We start from the raw sequence: 22,844 nt of genomic DNA, 5'->3' as shown, positions 1-22,844 counted from the left end.
ATGTGAGCGGAAGCAATGTGCTTACACGAAAAAAAGACATTTTTTCGTATACAAACATTATGTAACATTAAAAGGAAACATCTGAAAAAAAAAAAAAAGACCAATGCATCTGCGTTGTTTTCACATCTTTACTGAGTCACAGTGCAACACATTTCACCAGCAGATGAATATGGAGGAAACAGTTCGGAGAAAAAAAAAAAGTCACAAAAATCATAAAATCTGGTGTACCGAAAGACAGCAGAAGGAAAGACGATGCAGTGTTTTTGATTGAGGAGAGACACCAACATCAGCTGACCTATGCTGAAGTCCTCCACCTGCTCAGCCCTGTCTTTGGCGTAATCAGTGGCAGGTCTGATGAAACACAATAAAAAGGTTCTGCTCTCCTCTGGCTCCCCCTACTGACATTTTACAGGTAACGATGATGATTGCAGCAGATTTGGATACATTCAAGACGGAGGAAGAGACACCTTTCACAGCTAAACACACATTTGCAGGGATAAAACAACAAGAAGGTAGAGAAAAAGAAAGTTAAAAACTGCTTGTGAGGATTGTTGAGACTCTCAGAGGATTTCCAACAAAACAGCAGGATCTATCGTCCGATCTTCCATTCCTCTGACTTCATCTGGATTTTCTTCCTGCTGCTCTAAAAGCCACACCAGAAAGTCTATCTTTAAAAGATCTGTGGCACTGAAGACGTGTGTGACGTACAATCGCGTCACACAAGTTTTATCCTTCATCTTGTCGATGACACTCAGATGGTGGCGACAATCCTCGCCTCTCGTCACCATCACCTTCCTCTGTCTCTACGGCTCCGACAGTCAGCCGTCTCCTTTCAGAGTTTGTGGCCGACAGAGGGCGGCTGATGACCCTTTGACCCCTGAACCCGGACCTTAGCAGAGGTCAGAGACGTAGTCAAAATCCTTGAAGTAGTCCTGCTCCTTACGAGAGAGGGTGCGACGCTCACGGGGAGGCGTGAGGGCGGGTGCCTCGGTGGTGAACTCTGCATCGAAGTTGCTGACATCTTCCTCTCCTACGATGGTCGGGACGAAGGGGGGCAGGACTTTCCTCTGAAGAAGCGCCTCCCAGTCCATACCCTAAGCGAGTAGTTAGTTAATGGTACAGTTAAAGGTCTCAGCGTTTATGAGGATTATGAGACTCACCCTGAAAAACGGTTGCTTCTTGACGTCTTCTGCGTCCTTTTCCCCAGAGCCGAGACGTCTTTCAGGGTTTCTTCTCAACAACTACAAATACAAAGACTCAGATCATGAATCATCTTTAAGAGCTAGAAACGACTTCCCGAACACGTGGAGGAGTCTAACCCGTCTCATGATGCCGATCCCCTCGGTGGAAAGGAAGCGCGGGTAGCGCACCTCATCGTTCACTATGCTGTCAAACACCTCCTCTTCATCATCGCCTGGGAACGGAGACTGAAACACACACGTAAGTGGATTGCATCATACATCACGTCATGTGATGTCTGCTTCTTTAGAAAACAGCTGATCCGACTTTTGTTCATTTTTACCCGATGAAACCTGGAAATAGGGTCATATCGTGTAACCATCACAGTCCCGACACCGGATTTACCCAAATGAAGAGTTCAGATGGACGTAAAGCTAGTAGTATGAAGCAAAAAAAAAAAAAAAAAAGCTATGTTGTCTGGGGCTTTATGCCCCTGGTAGGGTCACCCATGGCAAACAGGTGTCTAGGGGAGGGACCAGACCAAGTACGGCTCACAAGACCCCTATGATGAACACAAACCCGGGCAGAAATGTTCCCTTGCCCGGACACGGGTTACCAGGACCCCCCTCTGGAGCCAGGCCTGGAGGTGGGGTACGAGAGCGAGCGTCTGGTGGCCGGGCCGTTACCCATGGGGCCCGGTCGGGCTCAGCTCGAAAGGGTTACATGGGCCCCACCTCCCGTGGGCTCACCATCTGCGGGAGGAACCGTAGGGGTCAGGTGCGATGTGAGCTGGGCGGCAGCAAGGGACGGGGACCCTGGCGGTCCGATCCCCGGCTGGAGAAGCTGGCTCTAGGGACGTGGAATGTCACCTCTCTGGTGGGGAAGGAGCCTGAGCTTGTGCGCGAGGTTGAACGGTTCCGGCTAGATATAGTTGGACTCACCTCGACGCATGGCTTGGGCTCTGGAACCAGTACCCTCGAGAGGGGCTGGACCTTCTTCCACTCTGGAGTTGCTCGTGGTGAGAGGTGCCAAGCAGGTGTGGGCATTCTCATCAGCCCCCAGCTTGGTGCCTGCACGTTGGGGTTTACCCCGGTGGATGAAAGGGTAGTTTCCCTCCGCCTCCGGGTGGGGGGACGGGTCCTGACTGTTGTCTGTGCTTATGCACCGAACAGCAGTTCAGAGTACCCACCCTTTCTGGAGTCCTTGGAGGGAGTGCTGGAGAGTGCTCCTTCTGGGGACTCCATTGTTCTGCTGGGGGACTTCAATGCTCCTGTGGGCGATGACAGTGAGACCTGGAGGGGAGTGATTGGGAGGCATGGTCCCCCCCCCTCTGAACCCAAATGGTGTTTTGTTATTGGACTTCTGTGCTCGTCATGGATTGTCCATATCGAACACCATGTTCCAACATAAGAGTGTCCATATGTACACCTGGCATCAGGATTCCCTGGGCCGCAGTTTGATGATCGATTTTGTAGTCGTATCATCGGACCTGCGGCCACATGCCTTGGACACTCGGGTGAAGAGGGGGGCGGAGCTGTCAACTGATCACCACCTGGTGGTGAGTTGGCTCAGGTGTTGTGGGAGGAAGCCGGTCAGATCTGGCAGGCCCAAACGTGTTGTGAGGGTCTGCTGGGAACGTCTGGCTGAGCCCCCTGTCAGAGCGAGCTTCAACTCCCACCTTCAGCAGAGCTTCGAACATGTCCCGAGTGAGGCGGGGGACATTGAGTCCGAATGGGCTGTGTTCCGTGCCTCTATTGCTGAGGCGGCCAGCTGGAGCTGTGGCTGTAAGGTCGTTGGTGCCTGTCGTGGCGGTAATCCCAGGACTCGTTGGTGGACACCAGCAGTGAGGGATGCTGTCAAGCTGAAGAAGGAGTCCTATCGGGCCTTCTTGGTCTGTGGGACTCTGGAGGCAGCTGATGGGTACGGGCTAAGCGGCGTGCGGCTTCGGCTGTCGCCAAGGCAAAAACTCGGGCATGGGAGGAGTTCGGCGAGGCCATGGAGAAAGACTTCCGGACGGCTTCAAGGAGATTCTGGTCCACCATCTGGCGGCTCAGGAGGGGGAAGCAGTTCTCCATCAACACTGTGTACAGTGGAGTTGGGGAGCTGCTGACCTCAACTCGGGACGTTGTGGGTCGGTGGAGGGAATACTTCGAAGACCTCCTCAATCCTATCAACACGTCTTCCGATGAGGAAGCAGAGCTGGGGGACTCAGGGGTGGACTCTCCTATCTCTGGGGCTGAGGTCACTGAGGTGGTCAAGCTCCTTGGCGGCAAGGCCCCGGGGGTGGATGAGATCTGCCCAGAGTTCCTTAAGGCTCTGGATGCTGTGGGGATGTCCTGGCTGACTCGATTTACCAGTCGATCTATGTTCCTACCCTCACCTATGGTCATGAACTGTGGGTCGTGACCGAAAGAACGAGATCTCGTATACAGGCGGCTGAAATGAGTTTCCTCTGGAGAGTGGCCGGGCTCTCCCTTAGAGATAGGGTGAGGAGCTCGGTCACCTGGGAGGGGATCAGAGTAGAGCCGCTGCTCCTCCCCATCGAGAGGAACCAGTTGAGGTGACTCAGGCATCTGGTCAGGATGCCTCCTGGACGCCTCCCTGGTTAGGTGTTCCAGGCACGTCCCTCTGGGAGGAGACCCCGGGGAAGACCCAGGACACGCTGGAGGGATTATATCTCTCGGCTGGCCTGGGAACGCCTCGGGATCCCCCCTGCAGAGTTGGCAAATGTGGCTGGGGAGAGGGAAGTCTGGGCTTCCCTGCTTAGGCTGCTGCCCCCGCGACCCGACCCCAGATAAGTGGCAGAAGATGAAGATGAAGATAGTTTTTTTCTATTTAAATTGCGATTCTCACAATTCTCCAATATTGCAGATTTTTGTAGATTAAAAACAAGAAAAATGTATAAAACGTTGTTCTTGCGCTTCATTTTTCTTCATTTCAGTGTGGAAAAAACAACCCAGTAGCCAGATCATCATTCTGGTGCTATAATGCCCAAGAAAACAAGTAAAAAGATCAATAAAAACAATAAAAATGACAAAAATTTTATAGTGCATTAATTTTATTTATTAAAAAAAAAAATCGATTTTAAGATTGTGAAGAAAAAAATCCCGATTTTCAATTTTTCGATTCGATTTGCCCACCCCTAAAGAACATGCGAAGAAGGACTGGAATTAACTTAGAGTGAAATGAACGTTTACATGACAGAGGAATTAATGGCTTTGGATTTAAAAGGAGAATAAACGTGCCACTTTGGAATAAGTTTAATTCAAAATAGTCATTTTCATTTGGACTTAGTTTAGAGTTTACACGGTCATTTTTCATCCGTTTAAAGCGGATTTAACTTTAATTTCGGAATTAAAACTCATGTTAACGTAGCCATTGTGTCACTCTTGAGCTGCTATCTTTTCATTTCATCATTAACCCTTTATTGCGTCTCCAAAGTCGGTCCTTAAGGTGTGCTGTCCTGCAGGTTCTTTCTGTTTCCTTGCTCCACCACACCTGGCAGACATTAAATAGATTTAACAGCCAATGAAGTTCTGCTCAGTGGCTCATTCGTTTGAATCGGGTGTGTTGGAGCAGGGACGCATGGAAAATCTGCAGGATTGTGGCCCTCAAGTACCGGAGCTGGACACCCCTGCTTTAATGCCTTATCTGCCAGATCTGATACATACAGTTTTTGAGACCTTTTTGCATCATTTTATGGTAAAGACTGGACAAAATCCTGTTTTATATAGTATGGCACCAGTATTCTGCACCCTGGTGGACACAATAATAATGCAGTACAGCGGTATTGTAATATAATTAATGTCAAATATACAAAAGTTATTTTTGTTAATTATTATGTTAGATGTTAGATATTATGTTAGATTTTGTTAAAGAGTCACAAAAAGAATTTTCTCACCATGTTTTCTTGGGTCAAACTTTTAAAGGGTTCACACATAGAGTATAAATGCATTTCTTTATTTTGGGCATTTCGTTTTCTTCCTAACATATGTCTCAACCTAAACTTTGACACTCTGCAATAAAGCTATAATACAGGTACAGTAACTGGCCATTTTGGCATGTGGGATGCAGCAGAACCTTCTCAAGAGAAAAAAAGTATGTTATTCTCACCTCTCCGACCAACATCTCATAGATGAGCACCCCAAGCCCCCACCAGTCCACTGCTCTGGTGTATGATGTGTCTGTCAGCACCTCCGGGGCCAAAAACTCTGGAGTGCCGCAGAACGTACTGGTTCTGTCTCCATAACCCATACCTTAGGTGGGAAAAAGAACAGTTTAGAGATTAAAAACACAAGATTTCATTTGTGTGAAGATGAATTCGTGGATTGCGATGTTGAGGAGGAGGCGGACACCTTCTTTGCAAAGTCCAAAGTCGGCTATCTTCACAAAACCCTCTGTGTCAAGGAGCAGGTTGTCCAATTTCAGGTCCCTGATCAAGAGAAGAAACGGTAACCGTGGTAACCTTCCAGTTTAAGTCATCCGTGGAAAGTAAAGACAAAGACAATCCAAGTTCTCACCGGTATACGATCTTATGGTCGTGAAGGAACTGTAGACCCAGGACGACACAGGCCGAGTAGAAGCTGTTGCGTAGAAAGAGGGGAGAGTTTCACAAAACATGCAACACAAACACCCGTTTTCCACGATCATCCGAGCTTTAGACAAGTTTCCAAGAAAGTCCACACATTTAGCCTGTTCTTGTAAACACACACGCAGCAGGACTCACACGGCACGCGGCTCAGAGAAGACGTCGGCGTGTATGTGCATCATGAGGTCTCCGCCTGCCGTGTACTCCATGACAAAACACACGTGTTCTGGCGTCTGGAAGCATGCAAACAGGTTGACCAGGAAGGGGTGGTGGGAGCCGTTGACGACCTCAAAGATCCGCTTCTCGCACATGAGACTGGAGACAGAGGGAGGGGTGCATGAGCGAGGCGGGCGGAGATGTGACGGGGGCGAGGTTTTGGCGTGCGATGGAAAACACTTACCTTTCCACCTCGTCCCTGGCAACAATGTCCCCTTTCTTTAGGGCTTTGATGGCATACAGGCTGCCTGTTTTTTTGTACTCTGACAGCAACACCTAAAGAATAGAGAAATTGAATAAAGTCAGGTGAAATTTGGGGATAAATTTATCATTTTTCTATTGAGTCATCCAACCTGCCTTAACTTATAGCTTAATTATTTCATATTTTACTGTTTTGTGCTGTTGCCCCTCCTTCTAAATACCCCTGATGGGTCTCTTTTACAATAACATAAAATGTATTTGCATGTTTCATTTAAAAAACAACCGGCTGACCAAAGAGTTTTCTTTTTATTCTATTCTTACAGTCATTTAGCAGACGAGTTAAAACAACAGAACTACTAAAAGCAATTTTATTTACTTAAAAAAAAAAAGAAAAGAAAATGGAAGAACACATATCATTGAAGATATTTATGGAAATGTGTCAAAGTGGCGGCGAGGACCCGAACGCAGACAGGAGACAAGAGGCAGCTTAGAGCGGTGAGACTCTTCATTTAATAAACAAAAGGACAACATGGAGGCTACAAACAGTGAACCAGTAAATGAAAACTGAAACCAAGCAGCATATATACACAGAAAGCACAACAAGAAGCAGTGAAATACATGAAACCAGGGGAACTAATGAACAAGAAGAGGAAGCTAAAGCAAATACACCAGGGAGAAAAACTACAAAATAAAACAGGAAACCAGAACTTCTTGCTTGTTGCGCTTGGGTGGCGTTTGTGAATGTATCTCCATATTACAGAGCTGGACGAAGTTTATTCACAGTAATCTGTGGTTCTATCAGCTGTTAATAAATTACATAAATGGTCTTAAATAAGGACTGTACGGTTGATAGGTATCACTAAATTGTTGCTAGGTGTGAGTGTGTGCGTAAATAGTTGTTTCTCTCTTTGTTGGGCCTGATATATATCAGAAATATAGAAATGAGAGTTCAGTATATCAATACATAAGATGTGTTTTGGTTGATACCATTTGCAATAAAAGTTTTTGAGTGTTTGCTTTCTTCATATATACATTTTTCCAAACTGGCCTGCTTTTATTGTGAAAAGGAATGTCTCTTTAAACATTAAGAGCCCTGAAAGACAGGCTGCTCTGAGCAACTATCAGCAGGAAATCAGTGATTTTTTCTGGAGTTAAATACTACAAAACCCAAGAAGTTGTGCGGTGGGGGCAGGTAGAACTTTTACCACCACTTTTTACCCTCTTGAGTCTCCAGATAAACCCACTGAAACGTTTTTAAACATCTGGGAACCGAGACTGTCTGTATCATAGACGTATATGAAAGATGGACGGCGCCTTCGGCGGTTAAAAGTGAAACCTAAATGGAAGTGCATAAAACTACAGTTCCCCCTTCATCCACTAGGGGCTGCAAAACAGCAAATCCCCATAGACTCCCATGTTAAAAAGACCAACTTCGAAGCAGAAATAAACATGTTTACAGCCTGGTTCAAAAATCCATTTTTAGTTTAATAGGTCAGGTTTACCTTCATGACAACTGTGGGAGGTGTGATTTTTTTTCTAACTTGCCCCCTTAAAAGTAATCTCAAAATTCTGCACATTTAGGGGCGTGTCCTTTTGATTGACAGGTACCCGATCTCCCGCTTTAAGTAAGAAGAACGTAGAACAACCGCGGTTTTCTGCGCTTACCTCCTTCCCGCTTACCTCCGTTAACTGGGTTGCTCCCATTAGCGCCAGGTTAGCTTGGTTAGTTCTTAGCTACAGGCAGCTTGGAGTTCGCTCGATGTCAATCATCCACCATGACGCTCACAGCCCCCCTCTCAGCTCCACCTCTTTGCCCATATTTGTATTTTCTGGGTGAAATGACGCGAATGCTTCTGCCAAGATGGCGACGGTAGGAACCGCCACAATTCAGTTCTTCACAAACCTATGGATGACGTCACGGAGGCTACGTCCATCTCTTTATATATATGGTCTGTACGTACACCACGAAAGACCACAAACTCGCCCCACCTGGTGAGGACACTGAGGACTTTTAATGTCAGCAGCAGAGTTTTCTCATCTTCAGTGCTTCATCTTGCTACGAATTTCTCTCCATCGAGCCCGCGGCCCACAAGAACATCTCTAAAGACTCGTTCTGCAGAAGCCACGCGTAACACATCAACCAGCCTCCGTTGCCAGTTTTTGTTTTTATTGTAGCCATGTCAAAGACAACTTTCTGTCCCAGATAATGAAAGGTTTATGAATCCATCAATGTATTTGATGGGTTGATGACTGGTAACGTGAAGCACTCAGAAACCTCCGCCAAACCATAAACCGCCAATCTAATCAAGCTTTATTTAAAAAGCACCTTTTATGCAAAAAAGCAACACAAAGTGCTTCAAATAGTTAATAAATGTATACATATTAACATAAAACAAACCATTTAAAGATATTCCACCTAAACAAGATGCTTTTTTCAACTGAATGTAGGTAAAAAAAAAAAATTCAATAAACAATAAACATCTGGCTTGACATCAGTGTGGAAATCCACCCACACCAGGAGCCAGCCCACCCATGACCACAGCAAGCAAACCCACAGGAACTACCCCGATCACGGCAGGCTGGGGTCCACAGTGCTGCAGTGCAGGACCCCCCTGCAGCCATCCAGACGGGCCGAATGCTGCAATGGCAACCCTGCAGACTGAGCAGGCAGCGCCAACACTCCTACGTATACTTCAAGACAATATCACCATCTATGTCCATCATCAGGACTGAGACCACATCTTATTTAGAATCCTGGACCCTGGAAACACACCCTCACACACCAGGATGAAGCAAATGGATACAATAGTCTGATGATGAAGATGATGAGTTAGCTGTTAGTCTTTAACATCTGCCATGATGACATCTTGTGATTTTTTTTATCAGTGAGTTAGAAGCTGCAAAATGACCTCAGTCTCCCCAAAGAATCCGTTAAGGAAGGCTGGGATCCAGACGGAGATCCAGACCACTTGTTCCTTATGCCATCCTCACATTTCCTGAAAATCTGATCAAACTTTGTCTATAATCTTTTGAGTTATGTCACAAACAGACAGACAGACGCCTCTGAAAACACACCCTTGGCAGAGGAAATAAAACTGCAATGAGATGTTGGGCCATAGTCAACACTACCTTCCCAAAGTGTCCCCTGCCGAGAACTGCTATCAGCTTGAAGTCCTGCAGGCACAGAGGACCTCTGCTGGGTCTGACAAAGAGATTACAAACAGATTACAGAGTCAGTGAATGCAGCATGAGGTAAAAATGATCTCATGCTCAACATTTCTAATACAGAACAAATAAGACTTTACATGAGCTGTAATCCACATTAATGATGACTCGGGTTTATTAGGAGGTGTGAAAGAAAATAGCACAGGCCCATATTGTGTGTGTGGGGGGGGTGTTCCTGATATCATGCTGTGTCAACCATATTGCAGAAAGATGCTCCGGTGTGGGTTTATTGTGTATGTGAGTGTGTGTTTGTAAGCGATGGTGTGTGAGGTGTGTTTTTGCACCTGCGCAAAGAGTTCTGAGACAGCGATCTGGTTGGCTGTTCCTGAGCGCGGGCATTCGGCGTGGGCGGGGGCTCGATGACCGGCGTCTGTTCCTGAGAAAAACAGACAATAAAAGGTTAAACACTGAAGACGACGAGCAGATAAAAGCATCGTGACAGCGAGGGAGGGATCAGTGATGAGGACAAAAGGACCGCTGACATCTGTGAAAATACTTGTAGCTCATTATGGCTGACACCCAGATCTCCTGCTGGCTGATGCTCCTCCTCCTCCTCTCCTCCTCCTCCTCCTCCTGACTGTTAATTAGTTGTCTAAAAACATCAAAGTAATTAATCCCATAATACTTTGGCTCCACTGAACACACCATCTGCTACACGCCCTCATCTGAATCCCCCTGTGCTCCCTAAAACTCAGGATAATAAACAGTATGAGCCGAGAGATGATGGCCAGATCAATAACACGATATACTGACAAAAAGCAATTAGCTTTATAATAACAACAACAATAATAATAATAGTAATAATAAATATTATTATATCTGTTTATTATTATTTTTATTATGAATGATTATAACACCAAAAACAATAATGATAATAAAATGAAATAAAATCAAGCAAAACAAAGGAAACGTTAATGGAAGGAATTAAAGGAATTAATTAATTTAATTAGTTAACTAAAGGAAATGTTAATTTAGTTTATAAGCCAAAAGTTTGTTTCTAACTAACCTGAAAGTCAGTTGTTTTTGTCTCAAACTGTTATGTTAAATTAATTGAAGGGAAATTATGGAGAAAACTGAAACAGCGGCAGCAGCAGTGTCATAAAAGGCATTTAGAAGAAAGTTAAAAGTAAAGGAATCTGTGATTATTAATGATGCATTAAAAAAAAAAGTTGAAATTTGAAACAGGTGGGATTTGATCTCAGTAAATAAGCAGAAACATGAAGCCAGAGCCATATTAAACATAAACATTGGCGCTTCTTGCAGATGGAAATCACCAATTTAGAAGAAATCTTTAAGGTGCGGCTAAAGTTGCTTGTTTCCTCCTCAACAGGTGACTTGACCTGCTGACTGAAGCGCTGCCAGCTTGTCTGCTAAGTGTACCACCAGTACCAGGTTGGACCCTCTTTTACCATGTTTCATGTCGTATATTCAGAAAGGTGTTGGAAAGTTTCCTGACATTAGCATGACGGCATCACACAGCTGCTGCAGATGTGCTTGCTTAATCATGACCATGTCTACAAGACTCATTAGATATTCGTACCGGCAAGCGACTGCACAGCTGTACCTGACAAGGCGACCGCTTAGCATAGCCTGAATTTGCTGCTGAGTTGCTTTCTCCAGTTTGAACACCAGACGCCAGCGATCCTCATGCTGTTCTGCAGCAAAAGCACTCTGTTGTTTGAAGTAAGCTTTGAATTTGGATTAAAATGACAAGAAAAAGCGAAAGCAGGACTTCTGTCTTTTACTTCTGCAGCTTCTCCTCTAAATCCTGCTCAAACGTCTGGATTTGTACTTGATCAAATTAAAGCATCAGATTAAGTCTCACTTAATCTGTCTCCCTGAGATTTTACATCTCGTTTCTCATTACTTCGTCCCGTCTCCTGTTTTTCGTCTCGGTGCTCGGCCTGTCTCAGATGTCCCTGCAGCACTCAGCGGAGCAGCACTGTGACTGGAGCTCTGTTCCCAGGACAGAGGCGGCGGGTTGGAAGTCGGCTAGTCCCGAAACCCGATCGAGTATCGAGAAACCTGATTTATTAAAACATCCTCAGGCTGCTTCCTTTCCTTCCTCTGTCTTACTCACCAAGGGAGCGGGCGCGTCCACCACATCCCTTCTGACTTCAGCTTTGGGAGGAGAGTCGCTCTCCAGATTCAGCTTCTCCACTGAGATTTCTCTGCAAAGCATGCAGACACAAAACAAAGAAACACAACATGAAAGTTTGCCTTGCAGAGTCACGGTGCGCTGCATTGCAGGGGCTTTTTGCTGCATGTCTCTTGGTTAGTTAATCTATCCTCTTGCAAAATTAATACAGAAAAAGTAAATATGTTAGTCAAGCACATGTCTGTATGTTTACTCCATAAACAACAGAGATTAGAGCAGAATGGTTGAGCTTCATCAGGTTTATTGGCTTAAAACATCTAATTATCAATTCAGCTTTATTTGTACAGCGCCAGTTCACAACAACGTCATGTCAGGACAATTCAATCCAATTCATAATAAATAGCCTAGTTGAGGAAAACCAACAGATTGCAATGAATCCTGAGCTGCATGAGGCGACAGTGGAAAGGAAAAACTCCCCTTTAACAGGAAGGAGAAACCTCTGGCACAACCCAGCTCAGGGAGGGCAGCTAACGGCCTGAACTGGTTGGGGTAAAGAGGACATCCAATCCATTTATCCAATTCTCCATATATAATGTGGTCGGGCTCTACCAGATGAGGTGGTTCAGGCATCTGGTTAGGATGCCTCTTGGACGCCTCGCTGGTCAGGTGGTCTGGGCAGATTTTTTCTTGAAGGGCTCCGAGAAGTATCGTGTGATTGGTCGGACATTTGAGGTGGGCGTGGTTAACACGGAGAAAGCACGAAGCGGAACTGCTGCTTCCGTGTTTTTGCTGTTGCAGGTAAAACGGATTGTTTTGATAAAACAGCTGATCGAGGTGGTGAGAAGTACGAACATTTTTACATGTGGCAATAAAACACTCGGACCCAGCCGCGTGCACGACCCGCCCTGCTGCGGACGAAGCTGCTCGTTAAATATGAAACTAGAAAAGCACTCGGAGAGCGGAAACCTCCGCCAAGCACAATGTTAAAGAATCCTTTTAAAACATTCCTGGATCCAAACGGTGATCCAGATCACCACCAAAATTTAACCAGTTCTTCATTTTTACATTTCTAACAACTTTTAAAATTTTTACAAAAATCCGTCCGTAACCTTTTAAGTTATCTTGAGCAAAAAGTCGCCGGGAAAAACATAACCTGGTGGAGGTAACAACCGGGTTCATTGCACACAATCTTGCTTCTCGTGGAGTATGTAACAAGCTTAAGTCTCTCGACTGGCCTGGGAATGTCTTACAATTGCCCCAGTTGAGCTATAAGAAGTGGCCAGGGAGAGCGAGTTTGGGTTTTCCCTGCTTTAGCACCTGCTCCTCTGACCAGACTCAGGATAAACGAAGGAAAATAGATTGATAAATTAACTATTTATTTAAATTGTGTGAAAATGACGAATGTAAAGCTGAAAAGATTGGAGCAGAAATAGCCTCAAATTCAAATCACAGTTGTGAACGGACAGTCAATCACCAGAACTCTTCCAGATATACGCGTGTTTCAGTACTTTTAGTTGTATTCTTGACATTTACAAGTTGATCATGTACATACCCTGTGGTGTGCGACAGTGTAAGGGGAGTGAAAGCAGGCGTGTTGCTCCCACTAGGAATGGCGTTCCTGAGTAGACGAACCCAGGTAGCGATGTCCACGTTCATCTGACGGGCACGTAGGAAAGCTTTCCCTAAAACACATGTTGGAATGTGGCATAAACACTCCTGTTTACAGATGAAAAATAAATTAAACATGAACAATCCAAACATCTGTGTAGAATGTGTCCTGTAGCTGATCTGGTGCATTTCCTGAAATGCTGATAATCCCTCTGCCAGGATGAAATAGAAGTCATTAAGACTTTATGAGCTGCTCATAACCTCTCTGGGTTATAAAACCTTTCAATGTAACATGCATGAAGTAAGCAGATGTAGCAAGCCACTTCACATACAATGCTAAGTTAGGATGTAAATAACCCATCTGAAGCAAACATCTGAGATAAACAAATGCAATGGATGAATATTTTATCATTATTGCTTTTTATACTGTTTTCATTTGGGTTTTGAGGACCTGCTGGGTTACACACACATATACCGCAAATTTACAGTCGGTAAAAGGAACACACACACACACACACACAGTGTTACTTGGCAGATTTCATGTACTACAGGTTGTAAAATTGTGTGGATACAACCTCAGATAAACAACACCACACCACACTGTGTCATTATTTAAAACCAAGAAGTGTCTAAAAAATGATTTAGCAGCTTGTAAAACCACATTTTTTAACTTGAAGTTATTGTTGTCATATGGGGGCAGTCAGGTGGATGCTGATCTCACCGCAGTTACTTCATTCAAGCTGAAGTCTGGACTTTGGATGATTTTAGTCATTCTTTTGAAAAGTTGCTGCTGAGTTTGGGATTGTTGTCCCACTTAATGACATAGTTTCAACCAAGTTTAGTTGTTTACCAGGATTACACCCGACATTTGACTCTACAGCAAGCAGCAACCTTCAAGTGAAGCCTTTGTGCAAGTGTCAAAAATTGCAGTTCCACTCTCATCCACTAGGGGCTCCAAAACAGTAAATCCCCACAGACTCCCATGTTAAAAAGGCCAACTTCAGAGCAGAAATAAACACGTTTACAGCCTGGTTCAAAAATCCATTTTAGGTTTAATAGGTCAGGTTTACCTTCATGACAACTGTGGGGGGAGTGAATTTAAAAAAAAAAAAGAAACTCCTTTGTTTAGAAGTAATTTAATCTTAAAAGTCAGCATATTTAGGGGCGTGTCCTTTCATTGACAGGCAACCAATATCCAAGTTCAAGAAGGACAAAATGTAGAACATCAACAATTTTAAGCTGGTTAACAGTGTGACTTAGGTTTAGCCGTTTACCTCCATTAGCTGGTTAGCTCCTGTTAGCTCCAGGTTAGCTCAATTAGCTCTTAGCTACAGGCAGATCAAAGTTCGCTAGATGTCAATCATCCACCCCCCACGCTCACTGCCCCCCTCTCAGCTCCACCTCTTTATCTATTTTTGTATTTTTCAGGAGAGACAACACGAGTGATGCTGCCAAAATGGAGATGGAAGGAACCACCTAATGAGCTTCAATTCAGCTCTTCAGAAACCTCTGGGTGACATCACGGAGGCTCCATCCATCTTTTATATACAGTCTCTACTGTACCTTAGGTAAAACAAAAACTCTGTTCTGTAGCTATAAAACAAACCCAAATCACCATCCTCCACCACAGTTGGTATGAGGTGTTTGTGCTAATGATGTTTTGTTTTCTCCAAACATGCAGCTGAGCCTCATAAGCAAACAAACCCCCCATGCTAAGTGAGGCCTGGAAAGTCGGAGATATAGCTTGTTTTTATTTCTTTGCTTGATTATTTTCTGCTTGTGAATGTTCTTCTCTGTGGAAAGATGGCCTCCACATTGTTTGGAAATGTTCTTATAACCCTCCCCAGGTCCCTGTCAGTAACATTTTCTCTCCAAGATCGTTGCTGATGTCTTTTTTTTATTTTTTTTATCCTTTTTATTATTATTATCTCTTACAAAAGAGAAAGAAGGCATTAATTCCTTTTCACTTGGATGTGCTGCTCTTATTCTACAGGTAGATGGCGTCACAGAGCACCAAACCCACCAGTGAAATTCAGTATTTTAACATTTATAGCCTAATAATTCACTCACTTGAACAACACAACGACTTGTAAATGGCCTTCAGGTTTTAAAAACTAAAATATCTTTTTGTTAAAGTTCATATTAAATTCTGTTGTTGCTCACCATGAGGGGAAATCACCTGCCAGTGTAAATGTTTGGTGTCTGTGTGCACGCGTGGACATACCGTGTTGTTTAGAAAAGACTTTCTTCTGCCTCTGCAGTCGCCGTCCTCTCTCTATGACGGGGTTGAAGAAGGTCACCTGGGGCATGCACAGACACATGTTATTCTACGTTACAACAACAAGCTAGCAGCACATTTCATGTGTTTGAGGTCAAACAAAAACCTCTATGTTTCAGTGTTTGCAAACACACAACAAGGAGCACTGTGTGCTAATATTTGGTCATATTATATGTTTTTTGGATGCATTTTGTGTTGTTTTGAGTGTCCAGGGTGTGTGTTGCCCTGTACCTCAGCCAGTAGCAGCCCCTGAGGCTCCAGTTCCAGCTGGACTTGGTGTCTCTGGTTGTCCAGGAACTCCTCCAGTTTCAGGTACTTCAGAGCACACAGGGAGCGGTAATCTCTCCAGTGCACAGCTATCTCCATCTCCCTGGACTAAACACAGCACACAGATGATTTTTTCTTTTAAACAGCTCGTCTCAGCTCTTGCATGTGTTTATAGGAACGTTTGCAGATTTATGAGAGCTGCGCCGCATCACGTCATTGTCCACTGATGCATAACCAGCAGCTAATTTGTATTTCCTCTCTGGTTCCCAGTAGTTTGCCATGTCTTACCCTCTCCAGTTCGACAGTGAAGGTCTGGTCCCAGGCCTGTTCTCCCACTGTTCTCCAAGCTGTCTGTCCCACCACAGTGTTCTCCAGCTTCAGCACTGCGCTCACCTCCACTGGAAAGCACAGGTATATACAGAAGCATGAGTAGATACTGAGCAGGTTAACCCACAGCCAAAACTCTCTGCTGAGTTTAATTCATCAAAAACATTGTGATGCTGAAAGACAGAAAAATCTTCTACATATTATGTAACATTTGATCCTCACTAACTAGACCACTTTGCTTTTACACACACATTAGTCCACACAGTCAGAGCGCCTAACAACGCCTCCAAACTTGTTTTTGTTTCTAGATTTTGTCACTAAGGTAGTTTCTTTATGGCCTTCCACGTTTCTCATCTTGCTCCATTTTTCTGGTTGCTTCACACCAGAACCTTCTTCTGTACAGCAAGATACTCTCACCGCTCACTTTGTCAGGTCCACCTCGCTAGTACCAGGTTGGACTCCCTTTTTCCCTTCAGAAGTGTCAGAGAATCACCAAGGTGTTGGAAACATTCCTGAGTTTTTGTTCCATATTAACATGAAGCATCACACCATTCCTGCACATCCATGATGAGAAGCTCAGGATTCTCATCACTGTAAGCAGTAGGGGCGGGAAAATCGAATCGAAAAATCGGAAATCGGGATTTTTTTCTTCACAATTTTAAAATGGATTTTTTTGTTAAAAAAATCCTTTTTTTAAAAAAAATAAATAAAATCAATGCACTATTGAATTTTTGTTATTTCTATGATTTTTTATTGATCTTTTTACTTGTCCTCTTGGGCATTATAGCTGCAGAATGATGGTCTGGCTACTGGGCTGTCTTTTTTTTTCATTGAAATGAAAAAAAATAACAAGCAAAAAAAAACAAACAAGTTTTATAAATTTTTTTGTTTTTAATCTACAAAAATCAGCAATATTGAAGAATTGTGAGAATCGCAATTTAAATTGAATTGGCACCAAAAAAATCAGAATCGAATCGGGACAATAGCATATCGTCACAGCCCTAGTAAGCAGCCTAACTTGTCACTGTTGCTGTGTCGCATCACCTCATATTTCTAGCCAGGAGAGAACGTCTCCGGCAGACAGCTGCTTGTGACAATAAAAGTTAATCAACCCTTACAGGAAAGCTCATCGTTCTTGCTGGGAATCTTGAGGCTCATGCTGCTGGTGCTGCGGCTGTAGAGGCCGCTCAGTTTGAACGAAGACCGTCCATCTGCAGTGGCGTAAGAAGGAAGAACCACTGGGGTGCCCCTGCTCCTCCCTGGAACCACCTCCAGGAGTCCTACGCAGCCAAGGAGATGAACCTGAAGAGTACCTGGACAGGAAAAAATATAAATAATTAGAATCACATTCAGAGAAATAAATCTATAACCAGATTATCATCCACAGCGAGACATCTTTCAAAGCTTTGTACCCACCTGTGAGTGGTGATGGCTTGCTCAGCGTACTGTACTGGTTGTGAACATACGGGGTGCTATGGCGGGCACTGAAAGCCGAGGAGGAGGCCAGCACCAGCTCCTCCTTGATGAGGCAGGCTTTTGGATGATCCTCTGGCAGCTCCTGCAGCCTCTGTTCCAGAGAGCACCTGAGCAGGTCCAGACGCTGGGAGGACTCACTCAGACCACACTGAGCCTGCAGGGCACAGAGAGGCGGCAAGGGTTCAGCGTTTCTCTCATTTCATATCATCCAGAAAAGCTGGTTTTTGTGTGAAGTAGCAAATGGATAATATATAGAGTGCAAGATCTATGAATTAGGGATGTTTGCTATAAGTCGTTTTGTTAACTCTACGTAACGTTACGTAATATGTCTTTAACATCCAATACCAATATCAACCAATACCAATATTTTTGGAATGAATTGTGCCAAACAAGCAAAAATATCTGGAAACTATACATGACATCTCTTATATTTTGTCATTTTGAGTTAGAGGAAATGTAGCTGAAGAGATTGATATATAAGAAGTGAAGTGGTGTAGTGGTCCCTCAAGAAGTGGGTATACTCTCAATTTTTGCTCCTTTTTTAAAAAGTGTTTCAGAAAAAGTGACATGTAAGACTTCTCTACTTAGTTTACCCCAAAATCCATCAGTATATTTGTTTGTTGTCCGATAATTTCTGCTCTTCAGTTTCAGGAAGGAAGAGTTATAAAATGACTAAACCAATACTGGCACACAGACCAGTGAGAGACAGGCTGATAGACATATATACATATATCTTTATTATGTCTATGTTCAGGCTAAAGTTAACGCAGCTGATGGTAAGCCGCACCAGTGTAGCATAGTGAACCTTAGCAGTGCTGCTGGTTGATGTAGGTACATGTGTGGGGATGTTTGTAATTGTAAAAGCAGCATCACAGGGGGTTTAGCAGTGGGTATACGCTGTATATACTCCAGACTAAACCACTGAATATGTGCATGTTTTGTAAAAGTATCTGTTGATATTGTATCAGAAATTAAGAGTCGGACAAAATCGATATATAACATATTGGTAAAAAAAAAAAAAAAAGCCTTTATCGAACATCCTTAGTCCCAACAAAAAGTTTACAAGTTATATTTGACGACATCTTTTCAGAAAATTCTTGGTTCATAAACATGAACGTTTTCTGGCAAAGAACAGGTTTGCCATCCAAAAGCTGGTCTAATTTTTAACCCAGTAATGTAATGTAGTATAATATATATCTTCTTAGAGGAAATTGAGTGTGTTTATTCGTCCAGAACGGCTTCATCTTTGTACCACTGGTAGATTTCCACACATGGACTGCTTGCCTCAGGATCTTCCAAAACACGTCTGTTGAATTAAAGTCAGAACTTTGACACGACTCATTCATTGGATACGGTTACATGATGTTTTTAAATTTGGAATTGATAATTCAGAATTAAATAATTTGGAATTAACGTACTCTCCTACAAGTTTACATGACATTAATAATTCCAAATGGAGGTTTACATGAAACACGTTCTCACTTAATTCCTCTTTAGAGCGGCGGGTTGGGAAGGGTTCTGATTGGACAGAGGGTGCACGTAATGTATGACGTATACTGGAAATAAACAAAGTTGGCTCCCTGCTTTTCTTCTTTTCAGCCGTAACTTCTAAAAACTACATAATAAGTACCAGTTTCTCCACTATTTTTGAATTAAAGTATACATGACAGAGGAATTAAATAGTTCGGAATTAAAATGTGAATAAACCAGACACTTACATCGGAATTAAGTTTAATTCCGAATAGAAATATGCTTTAGGAATTAAGTGTTTACATGGTTGTTTTTCATCAGTTTAAAAGGGAATTAACTTTTATTCGGCATTAACCAGGAATTAAAACTCCCATGTAAACGCAGCAATTGGCAAATTTACATTTAGTCCAATTTAACAATTTTTCTACAGAACGAATAGTTGAAACAAGAAAACACCATCATGGGTCATGGATCGCGTGTGCTTCTTTATTTGGCTTTAGATTGAAGTTTTTGCACCTGCTTGATGTGTCTATTCCATAGACTGTATATGAGATGGGCAGAGCCTCTGTGACGTCACCCGTAGGTTTCTGAAGAGCTGAATTGAAGCTCGGTGGGCGGTTCCTACCATCTCCATCTTGGCAGCGTCATGCGTGTCGTCTCGCCCGGAAAAATACAAATATGGGCAAAGAGGTGGAGCTGAGCGGGGGGCTGTGAGCGTCATGGCGGATGATTGACATTTAGCAAACTCCGAGCTTTCTGTAGCTAAAAGCTAACCGAGCTAACCCCGCGATAACAGGAGCTAACCAGCTAACGGAGGTAAGCGGGCTAAAGCTAAGTCATGTTGTTAACCGGCTAAAAACCGCGGTTGTTTTACGTTCTTCTTATCTGAAGCACAAGATTGGTACCTGTCAATCAAAGGGCCACACCCCTAAATATGCCAAAATTCGAGATTAAATTACTATTAAACGGGCGAGTTAGAAAAATTTCACTCCCCCCACAGTTGTCATGAAGGTTAACCTGACCTATAAACCTAAAATGGATTTTTGAACCAGGCTGTAAACATGCTTATTTCTGCCGTGAAGTTGGTCTTTTTAACATGGGAGTCTATGGGGATTTGCTCTGTTTTGCAGCCCCTAGTGGATGAAGGGGGAACTGCAGCTTTATGCACTTCCACATAGGCTTCACTTTTAACCGCCGGAGGTTGCCGCTTGGTCTATTCATGGTTTTACCATGAAGAAGAACCACAGCAGGTTTACTTCTGAAAAGTTCTGGCTTTCTCCTTGCAGCTCTGCGATGCATGTTGTAGTAGTTATTAAAGAAGGCTGACTCTGAAATGGTGACTGTGTTAGAGCTTCTAGAACTGGTTTTAGGAAGCAGATTCTTCAGCTTCACTGTTTTCTTTACAATCGCAGCAGTGCCAGGAGAGGAGACTAATGAGCTGAATTAAGGGTAAACAACTCTGTTTCTGTGGTGCTCATAGATCTCCCTTTCTGCCATTAAACACACATTTGGACCAAATCTAGACTACTTTTGCCTCTTATGCCTCAGTTACAACACTAAAATATGTTTTGTCATAAGCAGGGCCTTACTTGGGTTATGGCTTGTGTTATACCAGTCGGATGTGGACTAAATGTCATAAACTGGCATTGGCAAGAATTATTCCAACTGTTGCCATGGTGCAAGGTAACAGAAAAGCCTAAAATAAATGCAGACTTAGACTTTCTTTGGTGGTTCTGCAGCTGCATTCAGGCACTCACATTCACCCGTCAGTCTAAATGTGGGCCAAAGAGAGCTGCAGGTGTGACTCAGATTTGGTCGAAGACTCTTTGCTTTCATGTTATTCATATATAATAGAGCCACCACTCAGAGGTTTGTGCCGTTGCCACTCAGATATGCTAAAATGGATCATTTTCCACAGCAAATAAATTACCCAGAGCCATATTTCATACGTGCTTTCTGTGCTTGTGGAACTGATGGTGTTTCATGTCTTATTTCTAAAGAAGTCTTCAGTCTTTCTAACATGCTTCAAACCGAGCCATCCTCTCTCACTTCTCTGACCTCAGCGATGGCCTTCTTATCCTGGACCTTTCCTGCACCCAGCAGTCGCAACATGTTCTTGGCTCCCTCCGCCATGGCGTGTTCCACACGGTAGTGATGCCAAAGCTCCTCCACACGCAGCTCCACCCCACACAGGTCCGGCTTACCTGGGACAAGGTGTCAGGTTCATTAAACAACATTTGAACAGAGCAAGCAGCAACGTGTAGTTAGTTAGTTTCAGTGTGCATCATGAAAGGGGAAATGTCTTGTCAAAATACCATCATCATCACGGTTTCCTCACTGGTTTTAGTTTGTTGTAAATGGCAACTAATTCTCACTAAATCCCAGAAAGTGTTCAAAGCCATGAAACACGTTAACTTCTAACAGATGCAGAAGTTCCAAGGAATTAATCTGACCTGTAACCACGGTCGCTTTGATTGTATTTTGACCACAAGAGCCTTTTCCAGGAACTCCTGGGGAAATACTTTATCATTAAAATGACGCTGATAGAGATGGATGTTTTGAAATTACACTAAACCTCCAGGGAGGGGTTTGAAGAGATATATATTTCTGAATGATAGAGTTTCTTTCAGAATGATAGATCTCTCCTTTATGTTTCATTTCCATCTCAAGATAGCTTGTAAAATCTGCTAACTTTGTGTTATTTACTGTTTGTCTACCCAACAGAGATTCAGCTGATCCAGTCTGTGGAAAAGGCACTATGCACTCCACTGTGGAGGTCGAGCGAGCGCCAGCTCGAATGGGAGGAAAGCTGTGACTGTGAAAAGACAGTTGGGAATCTAGAAGTAAACACATTAATTTCTGACACAAATAAAAACATATATTTTACGTAGAAATATGTAGGGGTTTAAGTAACGTTTTATCATGATACCATATCCTGACATTGATTTGATGTTTGTTGAAACAGAGTACCCCACAACACACCAACTTTTCCAGTTTGTTTTTACCTTCATTCAGTTAGTTCAAGTCTAATAAACAGCTTGAAAAAGCACAGAGGTAAATAGAGTTTAGAAAAGTAGGGCTAACGAAACTGAAAACTAATTTGTATTTCAGAATAATAGAAAAAGGCTTTGACCGGTGGTCATGAGCTGTGGGTAGTGACCGAAAGAACAAGACAGTGAAAACCAAGGGCTGAAATAGGTTTCCTCCGTAAATTGGCAGGGGGTTTCTTTTAGCAACAGGGTGAGAAGTTCGTTATTAGAGTAGAGCTGCTGCTCCTCTGTATCGAGAGGAGCCAGGTGAGGTTCTTCGGGCATCTGGTTAGGATGCCTCCTGGACATCTCCCTGAGTAGGTGCTTCGGCACTGGAAATAGACCCTGCGGATGTGAGTCTAAATGTGAGTGGGTTTCGTTCAATATTAATAGGTACTCAGAAACTGTGGGGAACTAACAGAAAAAGGTCTGGTAAACCCAAAACCACAACAGAATCAGAAGACAAGTTCTGTGAGACAACAGCTCGGTCATGAAGTACTTCTGTTTCCATTATTGCAGAAAAAAAGCTACGAGTGTGCTCAGCTACGGTCTGTCAGAAGAGTCAAAAGTTTGAAAAAGAATTAGGTTTATAATTGGATGTCATTCTTTGTTAACATCACAAACTTTATCAAGCTAATGGTAATTTCACTCAGTTTACCTGAAACTATGCAGGCAATAAAAATCTGCCGCAATCTGAATTATGAGCTTTCTTTCTCAGCGCTTATCCTAAATCTGGTCAGAAAAATTAAAGGTGAAGCTTGGGTTCTACTGTCAGGGCAAATCCTATTTCTCTTTTGGAGCTTGCAAGTACCTTGTATAAGATACCTTTCCACCATTGCTTGACTACAGAAATGAGTGAAACCAGATCTCTGTGAAGCCTGC

At 43.5% G+C, this 22,844-nt stretch overlaps 1 protein-coding gene across 1 annotated transcript in view; it reads right to left on the bottom strand.

Moving 5' to 3' along the window:
• Positions 1 to 317: 317 nt before the first annotated feature.
• The window catches only part of LOC306765009 (serine/threonine-protein kinase N2-like), a 61,896-nt gene continuing 39,369 nt past the window's right edge, over positions 318 to 22,844 (bottom strand). Inside the window, exons 5-22 of the mRNA XM_079252331.1 lie at positions 20,992 to 21,137; positions 17,404 to 17,617; positions 17,106 to 17,300; positions 15,949 to 16,058; positions 15,625 to 15,768; positions 15,340 to 15,415; positions 13,060 to 13,189; positions 11,490 to 11,580; positions 9,694 to 9,785; positions 9,314 to 9,386; positions 6,168 to 6,259; positions 5,906 to 6,082; positions 5,700 to 5,762; positions 5,535 to 5,611; positions 5,293 to 5,435; positions 1,320 to 1,427; positions 1,161 to 1,241; positions 318 to 1,094 (exon numbers count right to left, since the gene is read on the bottom strand). Of these exons, the coding sequence (XP_079108457.1) occupies positions 891 to 1,094; positions 1,161 to 1,241; positions 1,320 to 1,427; positions 5,293 to 5,435; positions 5,535 to 5,611; positions 5,700 to 5,762; positions 5,906 to 6,082; positions 6,168 to 6,259; positions 9,314 to 9,386; positions 9,694 to 9,785; positions 11,490 to 11,580; positions 13,060 to 13,189; positions 15,340 to 15,415; positions 15,625 to 15,768; positions 15,949 to 16,058; positions 17,106 to 17,300; positions 17,404 to 17,617; positions 20,992 to 21,137 (2,216 nt within the window). The 3' untranslated portion in view covers positions 318 to 890. The remainder of the gene's footprint in view (positions 1,095 to 1,160; positions 1,242 to 1,319; positions 1,428 to 5,292; positions 5,436 to 5,534; positions 5,612 to 5,699; positions 5,763 to 5,905; positions 6,083 to 6,167; positions 6,260 to 9,313; positions 9,387 to 9,693; positions 9,786 to 11,489; positions 11,581 to 13,059; positions 13,190 to 15,339; positions 15,416 to 15,624; positions 15,769 to 15,948; positions 16,059 to 17,105; positions 17,301 to 17,403; positions 17,618 to 20,991; positions 21,138 to 22,844) is intronic.

Source organism: Telmatherina bonti (assembly GCF_933228915.1).
Source record: "Telmatherina bonti genome assembly, chromosome: 14".
Taxonomy (NCBI): domain Eukaryota; kingdom Metazoa; phylum Chordata; class Actinopteri; order Atheriniformes; family Telmatherinidae; genus Telmatherina; species Telmatherina bonti.
This window is presented reverse-complemented; position numbering and strand designations above follow the sequence as displayed.